At 40.7% G+C, this 25,063-nt stretch overlaps 1 protein-coding gene and 1 pseudogene across 19 annotated transcripts in view; both read right to left on the minus strand.

Moving 5' to 3' along the window:
- Positions 1-25,063, minus strand: part of PPP1R12B (protein phosphatase 1 regulatory subunit 12B) — a 239,945-nt gene that overhangs the window by 125,162 nt on the left and 89,720 nt on the right. For 8 of the 19 annotated variants that reach the window (XR_010151160.1, XR_001711816.3, XR_008536973.2 and 5 more), the window contains exons 11-14: positions 22,563-22,645; positions 20,779-20,904; positions 18,121-18,303; positions 14,196-14,378 (exon numbers count right to left, since the gene is read on the minus strand). Coding sequence is in view for 8 of the 19 variants with exons in the window: in XM_009440817.5 (XP_009439092.3) it covers positions 14,196-14,378; positions 18,121-18,303; positions 20,779-20,904; positions 22,563-22,645 (575 nt within the window). In the remaining 11 variants the exon portion in view is untranslated. Of the gene's footprint in view, positions 1-14,195; positions 14,379-14,776; positions 15,172-18,120; positions 18,304-20,223; positions 20,265-20,778; positions 20,905-22,562; positions 22,646-24,063; positions 24,164-25,063 lie in introns of those variants that run through there. The other 11 variants (XR_010151163.1, XR_008536974.2, XM_514103.8 and 8 more) reach the window with 5 other exon arrangements.
- LOC104004483 (peptidyl-prolyl cis-trans isomerase FKBP8-like) lies at positions 23,691-25,053 on the minus strand (annotated as a pseudogene).

Consider the following 25,063-nt stretch of genomic DNA (forward strand, 5'->3'; position numbering starts at 1 on the left):
CTTTAAAAGAGAAGCATGTTTCTACTTCTTGAAACTCTTAATTGTCCTCTGCTACCCTAATCTTTTGGGTCTGATGTTTATAAGTCAGTGCACATGTTTAAATTCATTAGGAATGTGAAGAAACACTAGAGAAGTTCCAAACTGGTTATATCTTATTCTTACCACTTGCCTTCTCCCACTTCCCCAACCATACCACCAAATCAAAGTATGCAACCAAGCCAGTTTCCCAAAGAAACATGCATCTAGGACATTAAAGCTATCAAACAAAGAAATTTTACCTGCTGCTTCTGACATTCCAGGCCCAGCACTTGCTGATGTCTCAACTCAGCACACTGGAGTTAGCCTCCAAACACAGAGTACTAACAAACTATGGCAGAGGCTTGTCTCAATTCCCCAGAACACCCAGATCAACTTCCTGTGCCTCTGATTTCCATAAAACCAGGAATGGCAAGGAACTCTATTGCCAGATCAAATCATTCCAGGTGAGAGCAGGTCAAGCTACCTCAGACACACCTTGCTACACACCTGTGCAGCAACTTTCCCAGAAGCCCAATTTTCAACAAACAGGTGGCCACTCCTCTGACTGTCCTTCTCTAAACACTGGAGCCCATTTTATGAGATTGTACCAGCAACTGTCCTTTTCTAACATGGGAAAATCAACTGATAAAAAACAAGGGAGGGTTGAATGAGGGCTGAAAAATTTGGTCCCTCCTACATGTCACCAATATTCACAGCTCTGAAAAATGAACCACTTTATCAGAAGGAGATTAACCGCAAAAACATGGCTGATAAGGGCTTTTAGTAGCAGGTGTTGGGTGACTGTCTTCACTCTGAAGTGGCTGGGAACTGGGATAGAACTATCAGAGGTTCTGCTACATAAGGAAATGGATTCTTGTCCTTTCTTCTAAATGCACGTGTCCTGAGGGGGAGGGGGAAACACTTTAAGCTTCCACTCCTGAACTGTTAAGTGGTGGGCTGAGAAACGCATGACAAATGCCCTTATCTCTGGAAAATGAAGTGAGATGGTGTTGGCAACAGCCGTGTTTAGCAACAGAAATATGGAAAAAAGAAAATAGACCCTTTTATTCAAGGCTCTAAATCTCATTGCTTTAACTCTTAGTAGACACCATCTAGGCCTCCCTTCCCAGAACTGTTTGGTGGAGATAAACAGTACTAATGTTATTTTTAAACAGCTTTATTGAGACATAATTCACATGCCCATTAGGTGTACCATTTAAAGATTTTTAGTATATTCAGATTTATGCAATCGTCACTATAACCAATTTTAAAACATGCTCACCTTAGTAGCAAAAATATCCACTACTGCATAGTATTGAGTGTACTTATTTGCAAAACAACAGAAATTGACCTCACTAACTTAGGCAGGAAAGGAATCTGTGGGAGGGAATTACTAATATTTTTAGCACAAAGAATATCACTGGGATAGGAGGCCCAGGCTCAAACTTTCCTGCAAGGGTCAACTGCTACCATTATCACATTCAGCTCACTAGCTCTTGCCTCATATAAATGTTCAAATGCTTAGATTCCTGGACACTGCTTGGTGAGGGGAGAAAAGGCATAAGAAGGTACCTGTGTATGGCTGCCACTTACTTTGTCACCACAATGGAGATTTTCCCTTAGGGCTGCAGAAAATAATGTATAACATTATAAATAATTGGTAAGGACATCAGAGGCAGGACAAGTGAGCTTAAATTTAAAAATTAAGTCTCCTAAACTTGAGATATGGAATCCCTATAGCATGTAGGGTTTAAAAATTAAATAAAACATCCCTAAAATCTAAAATGGTATTAATATTTAGCATTTTAGGGTGGATCTTATTTCCAAATGTATTAGCTCTGGAGAAGCTAGGAATGGATCTTAATGAAAGTCAAAAAAGCATTTCACTGGTAATGACATAAATAATTGTCATATATATCTCTAAATTGTTTTGTAGTTTGCAAAGCACTTTCACAAAGTCTGTCTCATTTGATCCTCACAATAGCTCCATGAGATAGATTCGGGAAAATCTAGGTTACTCGTAAATTATTTCTAATCCTCAAATACATGCAAACAAGGTAAGCATTATCCCTTTTTTACATATGAGGAAAGAGTCAGAAACGGAACTTGATTTATTTAACCAAAATCACACATATAAAAGGCCGAACTGGACTATTCTTTTTTTTTTTTTTAAAGAGATGGGGATCTCACTATATTGCCCAGGCTGGTCTTGAGCTCCTGGCATCAAGTGATCCTTCTGCCTCAGCCTCTCAAGTAGCTGGGATTACAGGTGTCAGCCACCATGCCCCATTTGAACTGGAACTCTTAAATCAATCCTGTGCATTTCCCACTAAGTCTAGCCATTCACAGTTATCTAGGGGTAGCCTCATCTCTCAGTCAGCAACATATCATCACTATTCTTTCAAAGAGACATATTCTGAAAAAAAATTACATAGAGGTGCCATATGACACTGAAAGCAGTTTGTTTGTAAGGCATATTCAGCCTGGTGAAGCCTCTTGTCATTTTGCTACCTAAGGATTAGGGCCAAAGCACTAAAAGAATCACCTTTTTTCTTTCTATTCCAGAATTGTTCAGAGTCCCACAGCATAATCCTAATTCTATAAGCAATCCAGAGACCTCCAGAATTGTAATATAGTAGAAAATGTACCCACTGCTACATATGTTTCACTCTCTTCTTGTTCAATATTCATACTTAGGAAGAGAGAGCTTATTTCTATCAGTAGAGAAAAAACTTGGTAATGGCAGCATGGCCGCAGACTTTTAGATAACTAATCACTTTAGAACAAAAATGGAGAAAGATTGGAGTCGTTTGTGGAACCTCTTTGAGTACCTTTTTGAATTGACAACTGCCAGTCTTTAGCTTGGACACAGGGGAACAAATCAAATGACTTTTAAAAACCATAACTCAGAGTTTAAATTCTTGGTTTAAATTTTGAACATTCCAAAGATGATGCCAAATTAATCTGCTGACAGCTTCACATTAGTAGGTATAACTACCTAGCTTATAAAGACCCCAAGGGACTGAAGAAGGTCCATAAGTGTGGTATATATGACTCAGCCAGTACTCACTGTATCTTGACCAAGCAAAGCAGAGTCATATGTAATGTGAGCTATTTGGGAAAGACAATTTTAGCTTATTGTGGAGAAAAACTATTTTTAACCATTTCTACAAAGAAAAGAAAGAGCACAATTAAAAAAGAGGTAAAATTCAGGGTTGGGTGAGAGAGAAAAAGCTAAAGGAAAAACAAAAGAATCAAAGTCAGACACTATTAGACTCTAATATTAGCAATGGGAATTGTTTACATTTTGTTGCTAAGGAAAACTTGGAGCTTTGGAAAATGAACCCAACCGCTACCCTATTGTGACAGCTGCTGCCTGGCCCTGGTATTTCTGCAGAGCTATCTGCCAACAGCTTGCCACTTGCCATTTCTGTCCTGTCAAATCAGTCCCTTTATAATCAGATGACCTTGTTGGTTTCTATAGTTCTCACAAGCAATCCAAAGACTGAATGGCAGTTATCAGAAAGCCCTAAAGATAGAGACTGTTGCATTCTGAGCTGTGGACTGGCCCCTGAGTCAAAACCTTTATTCTGAATGGATAATACTTAAATTCAATAGAAGAAATGGTCAGTGAATTCAATGAGGAGGAAAAGAAGGCCTAGGTGATGGTCTCTACTGTGCCTCTGACTCAGAGTGTCATATTAAGCAAATGACTCTATGCTCTTAGGGCCTCAGCATTCCCATTTGTAAAATAGGGAGCATATTGTTCTATTCCTTTCCTTCTTATAAAGAGAATACATTCAAGCACACTTGAGCTTTTCAGGGGGGAGAAAAGGAACTTCACAAATCCAAGACTATGCCCTTCTCAAAAAGGAATAAACTGTTTTACAAGTTCTGTACTGTGTATGCAAAACCATAAATTATCTAGAATCCTGCAAACCTTGAATCTCTATTATATTTACTCTTCAACGATCACGGCCTTCTTCACAGACTTACATTATAAGAAAGACTGTTGTCCCTATAATTAATATTCCTTCATGCCCTCCTGCTCCCTCTGCCCCATAATAACAGTAATCCTTTATCATTCTGGAACTTTGGAAAATACAGAAAAAATAAAAATAAAAAGTATCCATAACACACCCAAAAATCCAATATTAACATTTCCATGTTTATTACTATTTGGCATCATAATGTATTCTTTTATATCTAGCTTTGCTCATTTAGCAACATATCTGTAGTTAAACTGAGTAAAGAACTGTTAGCACAAGGGTGTAAAGCTGAGACTGATCATTGGCCAATTGGTATGCACATACCCACTTATCCCCTCTTAAGATAAAACATTCTCAGAAAAGGAGAGCCAGCTGTGCAATTTAATGGTAAAACCCACTCTCCAACTGAAGTGCTTTAATTACACTGCAAATGGAGATTATTTCTGAGAGAGAACCTTCTACTACTTTGGTCTTGCTGTGGCCAGTTTTAAAGCCCCATTTATCCCAATGCTCACTAATTGTTTGAAATTGGACCTGTGAACACAGGCTTCAGGCTTTTATCAAGGTTTCCCAGTAGGAGTCAAAATGCTTCCACAATGAGCTGATTACAGAGAAAGCTGCAGCTTCAAGAGTAGAATTAGCATCCAGCATGCTCTTTCAGAAGGAAAATTTAGCTGTTTTCAAAACATCTGATTTTTTTTTCTTTCAGTTTATGCTCGTCTAGCTAGAGAAACTAAATGGCTTTAATTCTGTAAAGGCTTAAATGATATGTTTTATTTGATCAAGTCATTACCCTGCTGGAAATCCCTCAATTGTATTCCATAGCTTTGAGACTAGAAATTCAAATTTCTTAGCATAGTACAGACAAAAATCTACATGATTTGGTTCCTGCCTACCTCTCTAGCTTGACAATTTCCAAAGTTTCTCCAGTGGAATACCAGTCTTGGGTTTCTTTGAAAAACAAAACAAAACTACTAGATGGACTCAGAAATTTGGAAAATGCTGCAAATTCCCTAACCACTCCCATGTCCCACTCTCCCCATTCCCCAGAGAGGAATGACCCTAAGAAAGCTTTTGAGTGATCCTATTTATTCCCTCAATTGTATTCCATAGCTTTGAGACTAGAAATTCAAATTTCTTAGCATAGTACAGACAAAAATCTACATGATTTGGTTCCTGCCTACCTCTCTAGCTTGACAATTTCCAAAGTTTCTTCAGTGGAATACCAGTCTTGGGTTTCTTTGAAAAACAAAACAAAACTACTAGATGGACTCAGAAATTTGGAAAATGCTGCAAATCCCCTAACCACTCCCATGTCCCACTCTCCCCATTCCCCAGAGAGGAATGACCCTAAGAAGGCTTTTGAGTGATCCTATTTGTTTAATCCATTGTTCCCAAATTCATTTAGCCACAGAATACTTTTTTTTTTTTCCTTCATCTAAATCTGTTTCCACAAAAGACACTTTCAGATATGCTAGCCTGGCCTCACCTTCTCCCAGCTTCAGGCATTCTGAACTTGTTTGTTTCTTGAATTTCTCATGTTTCCTCTCAAATACCATCCTCCTATTACTACTTATAGTTAACTTAAAGTTGCCTTTCAAAATTCAACTCCAGTTGCCTCCTCTGGTAGGCCTTCCTTGTCACCCTATTCAATCTAATTTAGATTCCCCTCCTCTATGCTCTCATAGCAATCTATACATATCTTTACCACAGCACTTAACAATTGTACAATAATATTTGATGTACTTATTTGACTTCCCATAATAGTTATATCCTCAAGGGTAGAAAAAATGTTTTCTTTCTTTCTTTTTTTTTTTTTTTTGAGACGGAGTCTCGCTCTGTCTCCCAGGCTGGAGTGCAATGGCGCAATCTCAGCTCACTGCAACCTCTGCGTCCCAGGTTCAAGTGATTCTCCTGCCTCGGCCTCCTTAGTAGCTGGGATTACAGGCACGTGCCACCATGCCCAGCTAATTTTTTGTATTTTTTTAGTAGAGATGGTGTGTCGCCATGTTGGTCAGGCTGGTCTTGAACTCCAGACCTCAAGCAGTCCACCCGCCTCGGCCTCCCAAAGTGCTGGGATTACAGGTGTGAGCTACTGGGCCCACCCAAAAAAATGTTTTCTTTGGTCTTGTATCCTTAATGTCTCTGTGCCTGGCACATGGCAGTCTCTCAATAAATGGTTGTTAGGTGCTTTATATATGTGGGTTCCCATTTAAACAAGATTCTATATAGATAATACTATTTTGCAAAATCTTATACTTTAAAAACCATTCCTGATTCATTTACCAAACTGTTCCTATATGTGTGTCTATCTTCAATACAGCTGGTCAACTGTAATTCTTGTTACCTATTCCAATAATAGTTTGAGGTTTCTTTCTGCATTTAAAACTTTTATTACATGTTAGTCTGCATCTATGAGTTTGTCATAGAACTATTCCCTCATGGTGACCTTCAGTGTTTATGTTTTATGTGAATTCATCTTTGGTTGAAACTGTTTTTACAGTTTACAGTCTTTTACTCTGGATTGCAGATGTGTTCCTTCAAGGTGGTTTTGAATTTACTTGTGCCAGGGCCCCAGAGTTTCAAGAGTACAGACACAGTTTCTGTATTAAATCCTTCACTTTTAGGATTTCTAAACTATATGAATAGTGAAAATTTCTCACAAGTGAGTCATCTGCCCTACCCTGATGCTTGTATAGATTTCCTTCCTTGCCACTCCTTTGAGCTATGGGCAAAGTACCCTTTTCATGAACCCTTTGAGATTTCTAGCTTGATATAGTTTCTTAGTTACAACTTGCAGCCTTAGTAGGTCCACAGCCATGCTTTCTACACACACGGCATTAAAATCTGAGTGTCCAGACCTTATGGTCTACATATAGGTCTGACACCAACCCTGGGTCACTCAAACTACTCTGGCTTTTGAGTACTCTTCACTTTTGTCATCTGAGAGTTCCCTATTATTCTTCTGAATTCAACTATGAATTTCTGTTTATAATGGGCAAGGGAGCCTTATAAGTTCCATCTACCATGTCGGAATTATCCTCCTAAACATATTTTCAAACCATTCACATTTCTTTCTTTCTTTTTTTTTTTTGAGATGGATTCTTGCTCTGTCGCCCAGGCTGGAGTGCACTGGTACAATCTCGGCTCACTGCAACCTCCATTTCCCAGGCTCAAGCGATTCTACTGCCTCAGCCTCCTGAGTAGCTGGGATTACAGGCATGCATCACCACTCCTGGCTAATTTTTGTATTTTTATTAGAGACGGGATTTCACTGTGTTGGCCAGGCTGGTCTAGAACTCCTGACATCAAGTGATCCACCCCCCTCAGCCTCCCAAAGTGCTGGGATTACAGACATGAGTCACCGTGCCTGGCCAAGATCATTCACTTTTCTCTATCTCTTCTACCATTATCTCAGTGCAAGCCACTGTTCTCTCTCATGAGCCTTTCTTCTGCAGTGGTTTCCTTACTGGTCATCTCACATCCATTCTTGTGTATTTTTCCTCATCCAATTCATATGTAAAACTGCAGCCAGAGTTTAAAAGTCAGAACTTTAAAAACTATAGGTCACGTCATGGTACTTTTTGCTTAAAATCTTCTAGTGGCATATGACCCAGAAATTCTACTCCTAGGTATATAATCAAGAGAAATCAAACCAGATGTCCACACGAAAACTTCTACACAAATGCTTGTGGTAACATTATTCATAATAACTAAAAGGTGGAAACAACTCAAGTGTCCATTGACTTATGAATGGACAAACAAAATGTGGCATTATCTATATGATGGAATATTATTCACCCATGTAAAGGAATAAAGTACTGATACATGCTATCATATGGATGAACCTTGAAAACATTATATTAAGTAAAAGAAGTCAGGCACAAAAGATTGTATTTTTATTCCATTTATATAAAATGTCCAAAATAAGCAAATCTATAGACAAAAAGTAGATCAGTGGTTGCTTAGGCCTAGGGGGAATAAGGAGATTGTGGGGGATAGCTACAGGGTACAGGATTTCTCTCTAAGATGATGAAAATGTTCTGTAATTTACTGTGATGATGGCTCCACATATCTGTGAATATACTAAAAACCACTGCATTGTACACCTTAAATGAGTGAATTGTATGGTATGTGAATTCTCTCTCTCTCTCTCTATATATATGTATATAGCTCCTACCCACTCCTCAAGCTTCATCCTAGACCTCTCCCTCATTCTCTACTCTTAGTCACAATGCCTTCTCTCAGTTTCTCCAAAAGATCAAGTACCTTTCCACCTCAGTGTCTTTTCAATTGCCAGATCTTTTGTTTGCAATGCCCACTCCCTTCTCTTCACTTAGCTGTTACTTAACCAGCAGATCTCAGGTTGAGCAGTATCACACCCTCATGAGAGCCTTCTTTCATCCTCTAGGAGAAGGGAAATCTTTTTTTTTTTTAGAGACAGGGTTGTGCTCTGTGGTCGAGGATAGAGTACAGTGGTGTTATCATAGTTCATGGTAGCCTCAAACTCCGGGGCTCAAGAGCTTTTCCCGTCTCAGGCTCTCAAGCAGCTGGAAGCATGTGCCACCACCCAGTTAATTTTATTTTTGTAGACATGGGGTCTTGCTGTGTTGCCCAGGCTGGTCTTGAGCTCCTGGTCTCAAGTGATCCTCCCAACTTGGTCTCCCAAAGTGCCAAGATTACAGGTGTGAGCTACCATACCTGGCCAAGAAGGGAAGTCTTCTGTCGGCAGATTTTCGGTATGACACTGTTATAACAACTCATACTACTTCTTTATATTACACAAATATAATTATTTACATTTTTCTTTTTCACTAGCATATTTGTTTCACAAGGGCTCACATCATATTTGTCTGGTTCACTGATGTATCACCTGGGCTTCTCATAGCACCTGGCAACAGGTACTTTAAAATATTCAGTAAGTATTTTGAAGATGAATGAATGCTAGAACATATCCAGTGAATGAGTCCAACCAGTCTACATCTAACATCTCCCTACTTACTTATCTTGTGCCATTCCTAAAATGCACTTATTTTGACCTGTACTTGATGTACCACATTCAACTCATAATTCACTAATATTTTGATTTAACCCTTTGATTCATATATCTGGTCTCTGTTACAGGTACTATCTTATTGATTGTAGGTTACAACATTTCCAGAAGGCAGTAAAACTAAGTTTCTCCAAATAACAGTTCATGCAACAAGGTATTTAATAATGCAGTTTTATAAACTACCTGATTTCCCCCATCCTTTCTGGGATCATGCTCTTAATGATGAATTTAACTCATTTTACTTCTTTCAGCTCAGAAAGATTTTTTAAAGAGAGTTTTTGTCAGCTAGAGATTACTTTTGCATTTAGTTTCTAGGTGAAACTAATAGTATCTAAATTACATTTCAGCTATTAAGTATAGAAGCATTTACTATTCAACATTGATTTATTACTATTTCCTTGGCTGGAGACCAATTTTGAAAAGACAGTTATTGGCTCTGAAACCTGTTAGCCCAGAAATTAGTTTCCTTCCATTTTATGTAAAGAAATGAAAAAAAGAAAAAAGAAAGGATGGGAAAGAAAAGAAGAAGAAAAACACTATTTTCCAACTCAACATCTCCCTTCCTTCTCAAAATGTGTCTTTATAAAAAAAAAAAGTGTCTTTATAATAGACACATTAGACCTGTCCTTATAATAAGCAAACATAAAAAGTTCGATTTGTATTGTATCTTGCATCTTGTTTAATTTGTATTGTATCTTTTATACTTACTACACATACATACATACTCACGTGGGACCTGATGGCTTCACTGCTGAATTTTACCAAACACTTAAAGAAGAATTAATACCAATCTTACTCAAACTATTCTGAAAAACAGAAAAGGAAGGAATACTTCCAAACTTATCTAATGAGGCCAACATTACCTTGATACCAAATCAGACAAAGACACATCAAAAAAAGAAAACTACAGGCCAATACTAGCAAACCAAGTTCAACAACACATTAAAAAGATAATTCATCATGACCAAGTGGGATTTATCCCAGGGATGCAAGGATGGTTCAAAGATACACAAGTCAATCAATGTGATATATCATATTGACAGAATGAAAGATAAAAACACTATGATCATTTCAATTGATGCTGAAATAGCATTTGATAAAATTCAACATCCTTTCCTGATAAAAACCCTCAAAAAACTGGGTACAGAAGGAACATACTTCAACACACTAAAAGCCATATATGACAAACCCACAGCTATTATCATACTGAATGGCGAAAAACTGAAAGCCTTTCCTCTAAGATCTGAAACAAGACAAGGATGTCCACTTTCAACCACTGTTATTCAATATAGTGCTGGAAGTCCTACCTAGAGCAATCGGACAAGAGAAAGCAATAGGCCAGGCACAGTGGCTCACGCCTGTAATCTTAGCATTTCGGAAGGCAGAGGTGGGAAAATGGCTTGACCCCAGGAGTTTGAGACCAGCTTGGACAACACAGTGAGACCCCATCTCTATTTAAAAAAAAAAAAAAGAGAGAGAGAGAGAAAGTAATACATGACATACAAATTGGAAAGGAAGAAGTTTGCAGATAGATAATCTTATATTTGGAAAAACCTAAAGACTCCACCAAAAAAACTATTAGAACTGAAAAATTCAATAAAGTTGCAGAATTCAAAATCAACATACAAAAGTCACTAGCACTTTTATTTGCCAACAGTGAACAATCTGAAAAAGAAATCAAGAAAGTAAACCCCCTTCTCCCTCTCCCTCTCCCTCTCCCCCTCCCCCTCCCCCTCTCCCGTCTCCCCACGGTCTCCCTCTCCCTCTTTCCACGGTCTCCCTCTGATGCCGAGCCAAAGCTGGACTGTACTGCTGCCATCTCGGCTCACTGCAACCTCCCTGCCTGATTCTCCTGCCTCAGCTTGCCGAGTGCCTGTGATTGCAGGCGCACACCGCCACGCCTGACTGGTTTTCGTATTTTTTTGGTGGAGACGGGGTTTCGCTGTGTTGGCCAGGCTGGTCTCCAGCTCCTAACCACAAGTGATCCGCCAGCCTTGGCCTCCCGAGGTGCCGGGATTGCAGACGGAGTCTCGTTCACTCAGTGCTCAATGGTGCCCAGGCTGGAGTGCAGTGGCGTGATTTCGGCTCGCTACAACCTCCACCTCCCAGCCGCCTGCCTTGGCCTCCCAAAGTGCCGAGATTGCAGCCTCTGCCCGGCCGCCACCCCGTCTGGAAAGTGAGGAGCATCTCTGCCCGGCTGCCCATCGTCTGAGATGTGGGGAGCGCCTCTGCCCCGCCGCCCCATCTGGGATGTGAGGAGCGCCTCTGCCCGGCCGCGACCCCATCTGGTAGGTGAGGAGTGTCTCTGCCCGGCCACCCCATCTGAGAAGTGAGGAGCCCCCCCGCCCAGCAGCTGCCCCGTCTGAGAAGTGAGGAGCCCCTCCGCCCGGCAGCCACCCCGTCTGGGAAGTGAGGAGCGTCTCCGCCCGGCAGCCACCCCGTCCGGAAGGGAGGTGGGGGTCAGCCCCCGCCCGGCCAGCTGCCCCGTCCGGGAGGGAGGTGGGGGGTCAGCCCCCGCCCGGCCAGCTGCCCCGTCCGGGAGGTCGGGGGCGCCTCTGCCCGGTCGCCCCTACTGGGAAGTGAGGAGCCCCTCTGCCCGGCCACCACCCCGTCTGGGAGGTGTACCCAACAGCTCACTGAGAACGGGCCATGATGACAATGGCGGTTTTGTGGAATAGAAAAGGGGGAAAGGTGGGGAAAAGACTGAGAAATCGGATGGTTGCTGTGTCTGTGTAGAAAGAAGTAGACATGGGAGACTTTTCATTTTGTTCTGTACTAAGAAAAATTCTTCTGCCTTGGGATTCTGTTGATCTGTGACCTTACCCCCAACCCTGTGCTCTCTGAAACATGTGCTGTGTCCACTCAGGGTTAAATGGATTAAGGGCGGTGCAAGATGTGCTTTGTTAAACAGATGCTTGAAGGCACCACTCCCTAATCTCAAGTACCCAGGGACACAAACACTGTGGAAGGCCGCAGGGTCCTCTGCCTAGGAAAACCAGAGACCTTTGTTCACTTGTTTATCTGCTGACCTTCCCTCCACTATTGTCCTATGACCCTGCCAAATCCCCCTCTGCGAGAAACACCCAAGAATGATCAATAAAAAATAAATAAATAAAAAATAAAAAATAAATAAATAAATCATACTACTATTAAAAAAAAAAAGAAAGTAAACCCATTTACAGTAGTTACAAATAAAATAAAATACCTAGGAATTAATCAAATAACTAAAAGATCTTTACAATGAAAACTATAAAACACTGGTGTAAGAAATTAAACAGCACACAAATAAAGGAAAGATATTCCATATTCATGGACTGGAAGAATCAATATTGTTAAAACGTCCATACTACCCAAAGCAATCTACAGATTCAATACAATCCCTATCAAAATACCAATGCTATTCTTGACAGAAATAGAAAAAATAATCCTAAAATTCATATGGAACTACAAAAGACCCAGAATAGCAAAGCCACCCTAAGCAAAAAGAACAAAACTGGAATAACATTACCTGACTTCAGATGATACCACAAAGCTATTATAACCAAAACAGCATAGTGCTGACATAAAAACAGACACATAGACCAATGGAACAGAGTAGAGAACTCAGAAATAAATCCATACATCTACAGTGAACTCATTTTTGACAAAGGTGCCAAGAACATACATTGGAGAAAAGACAATCTCTTAATACACACAAATATAAAAGCTCCTTCCTTTGGATATTCAAAATAATATGAAGTCAAACTGAAATCTAAATTTTGATAAGATTTCACCTGGTCTAATCTTAACAAGGGATAATTATAGCCTTAGTCTTTAAGTACATTTGAAACTCCCAAATGCAGTACATTCTATTTTTAATACTTCCTCAAGTAGGAGAAAATGACCCATTCTTGCTCGGTCACATTTTCTAATGTTTCTCTTAATGCTGGCAATCAAAAAGTTTTTCTTAGCTTCTACCTTAAATCTCTTCTATGTCAATTCACAATATTCTCTCATAACTTCTCTCTAAAGAAATTACAGAATATCTAGTCACTATTCTTCTACCATATCATCACATATTATTCATTTCTTTTTCTGGTATTCTTCTCAAATTAATCAAAAGTTTATATCCTAGTTCTATTTCTTTGAGCCTTGTGTCATACTGTTTCCTTTCTTTGCTGCCAGAGAAGTCAACGTAGACTATCCATAACAAAACAAAAGATCCTTCTCTGTGCTTCACAGGTTCTCCATTACAAAATGGTGAAATAATGCCTAACAATTGTCTCTATCACAAGACAAACAGAAAAAAGATATGCTTAAATCCATAACGACAGCCGGGAGCAGTGGCTCACGCCTGTAATCCCAGCACTTTGGGAGGCCGAGGCGGGCGGATCACGAGGTCAGGACATTGAGACCATCCTGGCTAACATGGTGAAACCCCGTCTCTACTAAAAATATAAAAGATTAGCCAGGTGTGGTGGCAGGTAGCTGTAGTCCCAGCTACTCAGGAGGCTGAGGAAGGAGAATGGCATGAACCCGGGAGGCAGAGCCTGCAGTGAGCCGAGATCGCGCCACTGCACTCCAGCCTGGGCGACAGAGCAAGACTCCGTCTCAAAAAAATAAAAAATAATAAAATAAATAAATCCATAACGGCGTTAAGTGTCTATGCTAAATAATCATAAATAATTGAGTCACCAAAAACTGACTGCTCAGAGACAAAATACAGAACAATAATATAAAGATATATTTTCAGGCTGGGCGCAGTGGCTCAGGCCTGTAATCCCAGCACTTTGAGAGGCCGAGGTGGATAGATCATGAGGTCAGGAGATCGAGACCATCCTGGCTAACATGGTGAAACCCCGTCTCTACTAAAAATACAAAAAAATTAGCCGGGTGGGGTGACACACGCCTGCAGTCCCAGCTACTTGGGAGGCTGAGGCAGGAGAATCGTTTTAACCCGGGAGGAGGAGGTTGCAGTGAGCCAAGATGGCGCCACTGCACTCCAGCCTGGGCGACAGAGAGAGGCTCTGTCTCAAAAAAAAAAAAAGACATATTTTCATAAATGTATTTGAAATTGGGAAAAACACTTTATGCCCATTCCTTTATCGTCTACCTCAAAGCAGAGCCCCACAAATGAAATCAGTAACTCAACATACCTCCTCTTCTCCCTGGCTTCCACAGAGGAATCTGTTCCAGTAATGGAGAGCACAGGAGTAGCTGTAACCCCATTGGCAGTGCTAGGAAGAGGGCGATTGGTGATCACACAGAGCGGGGTGCTAGAAGAGACATTGTCTGCTGTTTTCTCTGCTGTCGTGTCAGCCTGGGATTTGTGAGGAGTCCTGAAATTTAAAAAGATACAAGCAGAAAGGAAATGGTTAGGCATGCTATACAACAAAGCACTGGCACAGAGACAGAAGGATTAAAGAGTGGTTCATCTAGGAAATCTCACTCTGATTTTGTTTGTTGGTTTCTTAATTTTGAGCTCTTACAGCTTGGAATAGTATAATTACATGTTCAGTCTGACATCCTTTGCCTGAGGAGTCACATTTTATGAGACTTGTATGTGTATGTGTGTGCCTGAGATTTTGTTTTAACAAAAATCATTAGCTATGGCACAAGGCAAGATAGTGACATATGCAAGAGTGTTTTAAATGACTTCCCAGTAGCACCTGGTCTCTGCACATGCACACGGAGACATGGCCTCTCTACAAAAGAAAAAGACATTAAAGTCACTTACAATAGTCTCCACCTGTTCCTTAATTCTTGGCAGTGGGAGTCTTTGTGGTAGTCCTCAGCCTAGATTTGATGACCATCTTCTTGGATTATCCAGAGACAAGTGATACTCTACAGTCTCAGTATGCTTAGTTCTCCCTCACCTAATTCAGCAACTGCTCTCTCTTCCCATTTAACCAAATGCCTAATTGTCTATATTCATAACTGCAAAAGTGAGAAATTGAAACAAAAACCAAACCGGATTCTATAAGTATCCTTAACCACAGACTTTTCAACAGCAAGCTGTATAATTAAACTCATTTACATGAAAACAAGACCTTTGTTTCTTAACGAAGAGTTGGGAGCAACCATTGGCTCTCCACCCAAAAAGCTATCATTTGTGATGTCACAGCTGTTGCTGGGGTAACAGAGGTCCAAAACTGATACAGAGATGGAGAAAGCAATGAAAAGCACAAATATTAAAAATCTATTTTTTTCACCTACTCACAATTATTAGCAGAAATGTTCACGGGTAGCTCTAAGCTTACTTCCAAATAATCAAATTACAAGCTTGAAAAAAAATAATAAAAACATAAAAATATAAATATGGTACCTAGATACAAACATAAAGGCAGAATATTTTAAAAGATACATGTAATATCTAAAAAACACATGCTACTTCTCCAGAAGCAATTAATGACTAAGAAAAAAGGTGAAATTTTATAGTCTTTTTTAACAAAAAAAGAAAAGGCAAAAAATTCCTCAGACTTACAAGATACAAATCTATAGGAAGTACTAATAAAATTAGCTAGACACACAGCTATAAAAAATTACACTTAACCAAACCTTACCTGAAGTTCTTTTTAGGTTAATAACATGTTTTGGTCTCACTGTAATTTCTTATGCTTTTGAAATGCCAAGGATTTTATTTTATTAAATTACATAATAGGACTTTTACTATTATTTTGAAATGCAGTGTAATTTTACAAGTAGATTGTTAGAATAAGAACAGCCCTAGAGCAGAGATCAGAGGATATGCAATGGAGTAGAATAAATATGGGCTTTGGAAACACAACATTTGCTTAAATGTAGATTCTCTGATCTCTTCTTCATTGATAAAATAGAGATAGTGGCACCTTAAAATACAGGGTTCTTCTAATGATTAAATAAAATAATGTCTGCAGGACACCTAAAATAGTACCCAGAATAAAATATAAACTCAGCAGATACAAACAGTGACAAAATAGGTAAGAGCTTTGAAATGTACAAATCTGAGTTCAAATCCTATCTCAGGCCCTCACTAGCTGTGTGACCTTGGGCAGATGATTAACCTTTTGGTCTGAGTTTCCTCATCTATAAAATAATACTTCATATAATAGGGGGCTCATTATAAGAGAATAGATGATATATGTATGCATGAGACAGCTAGTTGTCTAACCCATATCCATTGTCCCTTTCTTCTTTATGAACTGAATCCCTATATCATTGAGGGCAGCAATATACCTAGTTAAAAGTCCACACTTCTCAAAGTCTCCTGGCCACTAGAGGTATCCAATGAGACATATGCAGACAACTAGTACTTCTGGGAAAATTCTCAGTTCAGAAGCATTTTTTCTTTGTCTGCTTCCTTCTTTCCTCTTCCTTCTTCCCTAGAGTACAGCCATGATAGCTATAGCTTCAGCAGTTATTCTGGACCATCAGGCAACCCATGGAAATGGCAGCCATGATGCAAGAACTGTGGAGCGAAAGAACCTGGATCCTTTAATGACTGTGGAGCTACTAAGCCAGCTCTGCATATTTCTGGACTTTCTTAAGTGCAAGAAAAAAAAAAAAAACCTTTATCTTATTTAAGCCACTACTATTTAGATTTATCGTTACATATGAGCAAACTAAATCCCAGTATAATAGCCAACCAAATGCCTGTCACATAATGGGGTCCAACAAATGGCAGCTGTAATTATTTTCTCTCAGTTGCAGCTCTTAATAGTTATAGTAATAGCAATATAGTATTATTATATAATATATAATATTATATATGTAAAATATAGTAATACGGCCGGGTGCAGTGGCTCTCGCCTGTAATCCTAGCACTTTGGGAGGCCAAAGTGGGCGGATCATGAGGTCAGGAGATAGAGATCATCCTCATCCTGGATAACATGGTGAAACCCCGTCTCTACTAAAAATACAAAAAATTAGCCGGCTGTGGTGGCATGCGCCTGTAGTCCCAGCTACTCGGGAGGCTGAGGCAGAAGAATCACTCGAGCCCGGGAGGTGAAGGTTGCAGTCAGCCAAGACTGCACCACTGCACTCCAGCCTGGGTGACAGAGCGATATTCCATCTCAAAAAATATATATATATATATAGAGAGAGAGAGAGAGAGAGAGTAATATAATATAGTAATAATAACCTCTCTATGTTTGTTTCTTCAGCTATGGTGATAATAGTTAACATGTCCATGCAACTGGATTATTATAAGGACCTAATAAATTTACCTATAATTATACAGTATTATTATTAATAATCCATCATAAACCCTTCCCTCCTGGCTGAATTAATGATCACCGCTTATTTTAGGGAAAGAAATCTAGTAAACTGACAAATATCAATCAAGCACCATCACTGGTGTTCCTGCAACAACACTATCATTAAGATTTTTTTCATTTTCTTTATCAGTTGTAGACACAGACCCAAAAAAAAGAGACCCTTTGCCACCACACATAAAGGATTAAAAGCCACAGTTAAAACTACAGCTAAAGTCCTAATGTACTTTCACAATAACATTCTACCATGCTATCCCTTAGATGAACTAGAAACCAAGAAGATACTGCCCCCACAACACAGTTTAGACAAACACAAATCTGTCCCTTCTCACAATGTTTCCAGCAAAATACTCTCATTGGCTGGGAGTTTTCAGAAGGTTATCATAGGCTTTTGGAAAATGAGTTAGCTTTCTTTCTGATTTGGGTTTGCATGTCATTTAAAAGACTAAATACAAGAGATTCCTATTATAATTACTGGAAAATTAATAGAAGTAAAATATGAAAATGTTTTCAATATTTAATTTACCACAATAGTATGATCCTTAAATTGTAATCACAACTGGTTAGGCTGTTGAGGGATGAAATCAGTCATATTAAGCTGATGTCCAAACACCAAGTACAATTATACATACCCTTTGATTATTCAATATGCAACTGTTGAATGGTTAATACAAGTCAAAGCAAAAGCATCTTCATTAAATTCAGACATTTTCTCAGGAGTTCTAACTTGTTTTTATAGTGATAAAGTCTCTTTGGTTCAAATTTCATATGTGTTTTCAGAGCCATTAACTTTGATGAATGCAACTCAAATGGCTTCAAGAAGCCTTACCTGCCATGATGTATAGATGCAGTAGTGTTTGCACTGATTGGTGCAGGGCAAGAAGAGGCAGGTTGCCACTGGCTGCCCCGAGAGGTAGATGAACCAATGGTAATGGGTGAGGTAGCAGGAGATGAATTGCGATTGGCTGAAATGTAGGGACTTGTGGGGTCACTACTTCTACCAAATGAAGCACTGCAAAACAGCACACAGTCACTTTCTTCAGGACATGCTGCTCACCCACCATTTCCCAGCACCACCTTCCCACCCAGATTGTGCACTTGAAATGAATATAGACCAAAGAAAGGGTATGACAACTGGGAAGTGAAGTGATCAACTCCAGCTAGAGCTGAGTCACTGGCAGCAAGCAGGCAATCATCCAAAAGAATGAAGGAATCATCACTCTTTGAAGGATGGTCTTTTTGGTCAATCATCCAAAAGAGTGAAGGAACATGGAGGAAGAGAGATGATACTGAATGAGGGAAAGCAGGAAAGTAGAATATATGATAAGAGGAGAGGCTAAGAAAGGGAATAATAGGAAAAAGGATAATTTTATTAGAAAAAAGTAATTCCCAACAAACCCAAGGCAAATAATCATGCAACCCCAAATGTCTACCTGATACAGAATTAGCACTGCAAAAGCAAAAGTAAGACCAGAGAATTTGGAGAGGTTGTGGAGCAGAGATTTAAAATTTAAAAGTGGAAAGAGTAAAGAAGCTCTGTGAAAAAAAATGACTTTGAGAACTGCAGTTATTCAGCCTAAAGCAAAATTGTCTCTGGGAGGATTTAGTTTTAAGCCTAGAAAGTAATACTGTATGAGCAATAAAGGGCAACTTGTATTTGTTTTGATTGAAGACAGGTAAGAACCATCTCAATTGCAGGAAAAAATTATTTGGGTTCAAATTTCAAAAATACTTCTTGACTATAATAGAAATGAGACACTTGAGGAGATAACCAAAAAAAGCTATAAAGCCTTCCTTGGAAAAGAGGTATTTTAATATGGGCCATATGAAAGGAATTTCTGCCTATACACAAGAGATGAACTCTCATTCTCATTTTCAAAGATGAAAATGGAATGTATATGAAGGTTTGGCATAGCTGGGAAATGACAAATTTCCCCTTACACTTGCTCTTTTAAATGGTGATGGCATATGATTCTTTCCTTTTAAAAAGATCATTAGATAGGTTTTTATAAAATCAAAAAATGCTTTAGGGTTACAGGAGAAAAGCTTTGGAAATCCAAGATATGAAGCAAGTTGTACATCCTTTCCTCAAAAAGTGCTCATATCATTAAGCATGCTTTTGATCCTAAATAGAGGCAGCCTGTCCCTTCACTGTTCACCATAACTTTGCCAAACTACATCTATCAAACCAAATGCCTCTCAACCCCTTTGCTGATAATTTGGATCACAAAAATCAACAACCTCGCCACAGAATAACTCCATGCCTGGAAATTAAATGGCAGCTTTCTCCCTTCCCTTGATCTAGAACATCGTTTTCTTAGAAAAGTTTTCTTGATCTTGGATTCAACTATAATGAATAATAATGCATCCAGGAAGACCAAGGCCTTAGCCATTAAGACAAATAGGTGATAGCCTCATAAAGCAAGAAACATCTCTTATGTGTAATAAAGCATCAGTGAGATCATCAAACTTTCATACTTCCAAAGTTGAGCCCTTCCTTATAGAATGTATCTACAGAACTGAAGAACATTAAAAGGCAACAGTGACTGTTTGTTTTCTAGCTATTTCCCATGTTTCAACAATAACTAGTTGACAAGTCTTTCTGTCAAGTGGAAATAAGTGTTGATTCCAAAGAGTTAATGTGTTCATCTAGTCTAGGCCAGGGCCTGTTTCTAAGGTAGCCAACCAATCATCTAAAAAACCTAATGATGAAGTCTATGGTGTGAGAAGACAGTGGAAGTGAAGAAAGAATTCAAAGTAAGCAATAAAAAACAGATTCTTCCACATTAGCAGCAGAGTTCAAATTAAAATATTAAGTATTTTTGTAGCTTAATGGCTCTGGCAAAGGTGCTTGGTTTGCTGGCTAGTATGTGGCAAAGAAAATAATTGCAGAAAAGGGAATACAGATGAGAAAAGAAGGAAACCCATGTACCTTCTCTGCACCAAACTTGCGAGTTTCACATCTTGATGGATCTGAGGGCCATTAAAGTCATAAGAAAAAAAACAACTCAAGTCCCTAAATTAACAGGCTTCAGTATGAAACTTCTTTAATGCAATAGAAAACTGTCCCCATTTCCCACCCCCCACCACTTTATAGTGTCCCTCCCTTCCTCCCCCCAAAAATAGCACATGGGATGAGAACTACTCTGTTTCAGATAAGGAGAACCAGCTACTGGACAAGGATAACTTAAATTCAGTCTTGCCCAGAGATTACTGAAAGCCACTTCTGATTGAAAGTTTTAATAGGATGGAGAGGATAAAGTATAAAGCCAGATCTGTAGTGAGAATCTGAAATTAGCTTACTTTAATTCAATTATTAAGATAATAAATTTTAAATTATTCAAGATGTTAATTCTAAGAAACCTGAAAGTAATTCATTTTGATTCATTTCTGCGGTGTTAATTGGACATAAAAAGGCATGCAATCATTACCCATTTCCCATGGCTAGAGTGAAAGAAACATCTCCCACCCCCTTTGAGCCTGGTACCTTTTCAAGTAAGTTGATACATATGTGGAGGGAGCAATTGTCTGTGGGATTTCATTTCCTTTTGCTTCATCCCTCCATAGCTGCCGGGTATAGGAGCCACTCCTCACTAGATTAACAGCTGATTCTCTGTAGAAGCATGAAAGGAAAACAAAACACTGATTCCTACCACCAGTTTTTGTCCATGATACAATGCAGAGAGAGAAGAGCCAGACAGGCAAACTATAACATGGCTAACAGACACATTCTTCAGGTGATTCTGTTTTATATACCAGTTTTCTGTACAGAAGAGAAGTATTACTGCCTGCTTTCTTTTATCAACTTTGAACCAATTAATTTCAACAGGTACCAAATTCCTCATGTCAAAGGTCTCTAACCCTTTTGTAATAAGAAGTCACTTTTGATCCTCACTTAAAAAGTGCTTTGCAGCTGGGCATAGTGACTCACATCTATAATTCCAGCACTTTGGGAGGCTGAGGCAGGCAGACCACTTGAGGTCAGGAGTTCAAGACCAGCCTGGCCAACATGGTGAAACCCCATCTCTACTAAAAATACAAAAAAATTAGCCAGGCATGGTGGCACATTCCTGTACTCGGGAGGCTGAGGCACGAGAATCGCTTGAACCCAGGAGGCAGAGGCTGCAATGAGCCAAGATCATGCCACTGCACTCCAGCCTGGGCGACAGAGTGAGACTTTGTCTCAAAAAAAAAATAAAGAAAAAAGTGTGTTGCAATCAGTCTTAGTAGCACGTGGCTTTTAAGTTAAGCAGAGAAGGAAATGATGGGGGAAGATGAAGAAGTCTGTTACCGAGAAAAAAAGTTACTACAGAAGGGGAAAGGGAAAGAAGACTTGCTGGAAGCCTCTTTAGCATTATAAATGAAAAGGTATCCAGGAAAGTGCTGTACTAGGATTTTTGATCCACAATTGATAACTCAGGGTCTTTGTTGCAAAACCTATGGGTTTCCATGCTTCACAAGGTTCTCTAGAACAATCCTTCTCAAACTTTAATGTGTATCAATATTTGAATCACCTAGGGAATTTCGTTAGAATGCAGATTCTAATTCAGTAGATCTGGAGTAGGGCCTGAGATTCTGGAGTCCTAACATGCACCCAGGCCAGGAGCAGTGGCTCACACCTACAATCCCAGCACTTTGGGAGGGGAAGTCAGGAGGACCACTCGAGGTCTGGAGTTTGAGACCATCCTGGGAAACATAGCAAAACCCTGCTTCTATTAAAAAAAATTTTTTTTAATAAAAATAAAATGTACCCGGGTGATGCCAATACCGCTGGCTAAGGTTTGAGATCACATTTTGCCCTGAGATGCAGCAATACTTCAAAATCCCTATATTTATTTTAACTAATTAGGAAGACTTTAATTTTACCTTCTGACAAATTAGAAGTTGGTCAATTTAATTAAATAACATTATTTTAGTGTTTACTACGTGTTAGGCACTGTGCTAGGAACTAGGGGTCCTTGAGAAACCAGACAGACTCAGACCCTACCTTTACAGAGCCTGCTGGTAGAATAAAACTAATGCATGTGTGGAAAAATCAGGGAAGACTTCCTAAAGAAGGTAATGTCTAACCTGGAGTTAGAATTTGAAAAATAAAGAACTAGCAAAGCAAGGATATAAGAGTTGAGAGGTGTTCTAAGCAGAAGGAACAAACAATTCATAATGTGGTAAGGACACCTGAGGGAAAAATGCAGAAGAGTAATGCCCAGGAGATGACTATGTCCAGTAGACCTAAGAGGATGAGGACCATCTTTTGGCTGGTTTTAGGATTACCTGTTCTCCTTTTCTTCAATATCACTTGTGCTGTTGAGCTTCCGGGGTGCTAGTGAACTAATATAGCTTTTGTTTTCTCTCTCCTGTAAGATAAAAACAAGTAAAGCACAAGAAAGGTACAATACTGGCACAGCATAAAACATTTTGAGTAAAAAAGCAGAACTTAATATACCTATATAATCTTATTTCTGGATCCAACACTAATTCTATTTTGAGTGGTATTTACAAAAGGTTAGCTTTCAAAAGCTTATTCCTAACTTTCTTCTATTAAAAAACAGTATGAAGGGAAATAACTCTCATGGGAAAGTCAGGATGAGTAAATAAAGAAAACAGCAGCACAAATTATGCAAAGCAGCACCTCTGTCAAGAGAGGAGGAAAGCCTTTGAAGACACAAACAGAAAGCTCCACTCTAATATTCTTGATGAAATAAGATTTATGTAGTCCCCAATAGTCCCCAGTACATCTTTTCCTTGAAATACAGCTTCCTTAGGAATATGTACAATAGTATGCTGCAGAGTTAATTCAACCAATATGCCTCATCTCTTTCAGTAGTCTCCAGAGATATAAAGCAAGAGGACTGTGATTACAAGGAAGATGTGACCCCAGAGAAAAGCACAAAGAGAGTCCTATAAAATCTGGAACTAAAAAGTGAAGAAAATAAAAATTTACTAATCTTGAATGAATACACAAACTATGTGTGAAGTTAGCCTAACCACATTTTCCATATTAATGAAAGAATGACAAGTTAAAAATTTTTTTTTTCTAAGTACTAATTTGCCTGAGCTTAATTTGGACTCAAAGCCCAGAGAACCTCTTAGGCCATACTGAATTTTTTTTTTTTTTTTTGCAGGGTAGGAGGCTTTATTACACTGTGGCGGGAAGTGAGCCTAGACAGTGTGGGGCAAGCAGGGCAGGAGGGGCTGTCCCCAAACCTGTTGAGGAGAAACTGAGGCTGGCCCCAGTGGAGACCTAGCCCAGCAGGAGAAGGGGAGTGGGGGGGAAAGTGGGTCTGAAGGAATGAGGTCCCCCTCACTGCACATTCCTCCTAGAGGGCCTCAGTCCCTCCTGCTGGCTGGGCTGCAAAACCCCCAGTCCTTGCTGCCTCCAACTTGGAGGAGGGGGCCGGACCAGGAAGGGCAGTGGACAGGGAGCCTGGGGGAGTTAGGGAGCACAGGGCAGGGTCCATGGTGTACAGAGGGGGTGGCGGCCACCTGGGTGGTCAGTTCCTGGCAGGAGTGACCACAGAGAGCGCCACACCCCCCAAGGCAACAGCAGTCGCCCCAAACAGCCACTTCCATGGGCTGGACCAGGCACCCTTGCCAGGGCACTTGGCGGGCAGCCGGCTGGGGTCGCCCAGCATTTTCCAGTACAGGGCGGTCTCCGTGCTCCGCTGTGCCGCGTGCTTCTTCACCAGCTTCAAGAGTGCTGCGTGGATCGTCTTGTTGGAAGGTTCCAGCTTCAAGGCTGCCCTCAGGATGGAGATGGCCTCACTGTACTCACCCTGCTGGGCCAGTATCTTGCCTCTGTGGAGGACAGCCTTGATGTTGTCTGGATGGTGCTCCAACGAGGCTGCAGGAGCACAGGGCTGCGCAGTAGTGGTCGAGCTTCAGCTGCGAGGCCGCCAGGTTGTTCAGACACTTCACCTTCAACTACAGGAGCTGCTCCTCCTCCTCGAACGTCATGTCCACTTTGGCGCTGGAGGTGATGGTCTTGATGGCAAGGTCATAGGAGTTGGCGGCCAGGATGAAGTCCGCCCACTGGTAGTGGGCACTGCCGCACTCCCGCTTCCGGTTGGCCAGGGCCATGCGCTCCTGCCCTGTGAGCATCTCCAGGTCAGGCCAGTCCACGGCTGTCTTCGGGGTTACCTCCAGGCACAGGGCCGCGTGCGGTGGATGTATGGGCTCCTGCCCTGGGGGCTATAGCAGTAGACAGAGTCAGCAGTGACCATGGCCATCTCCCCCACGTCCGTGAGTTAGACACTAAGATCCAGGGCCTGGATGATGTCACAGTTGTTCAAGGTGAACACCAGCTCCCACATGCTGTTCTCTCACGACGTCTGCAAAATGCATGGTAACCACCTGGCCCTTGACTGGGCGGCTCGAACCCGGCGGCCCTGGGACAAGCGTCTTCTTCCTCAACAGCTGCTTCCGGGGCCAGGGACAGGGCGGGCTCAGGCTCCATGGCAGCGAGGAACTCTAGGGCCAAGGTCCCAGGCTGTTCAGCCTCTTCCACCGGGGGCTGTCCCATGCCCACCCTCCAGCGGGGGCAGCTCTTTCAGGTCATCTTCCTCCTCGCCCTCTGCATCCTCCACCCCATCCAGCACCTCGAAGTCCTCAAGCGGTGGGACCCTGGCAGGAGGCGGGGGCAGAGGGCTTAGAGGGTTCAGCACACGAAGCCATGCCACTGGGGGGATGGGAATTGGCCCTCTGGCTCCAGGACCCCTGCCTGGGGTCCTGTGCCCCCCTCCGCCATACTGAAATTTTTATGTTGCTGATCCATT

The sequence above is a fragment of the Pan troglodytes genome, chromosome 1 (assembly GCF_028858775.2).
Source record: "Pan troglodytes isolate AG18354 chromosome 1, NHGRI_mPanTro3-v2.0_pri, whole genome shotgun sequence".
NCBI classification, from domain to species: Eukaryota; Metazoa; Chordata; class Mammalia; order Primates; family Hominidae; genus Pan; species Pan troglodytes.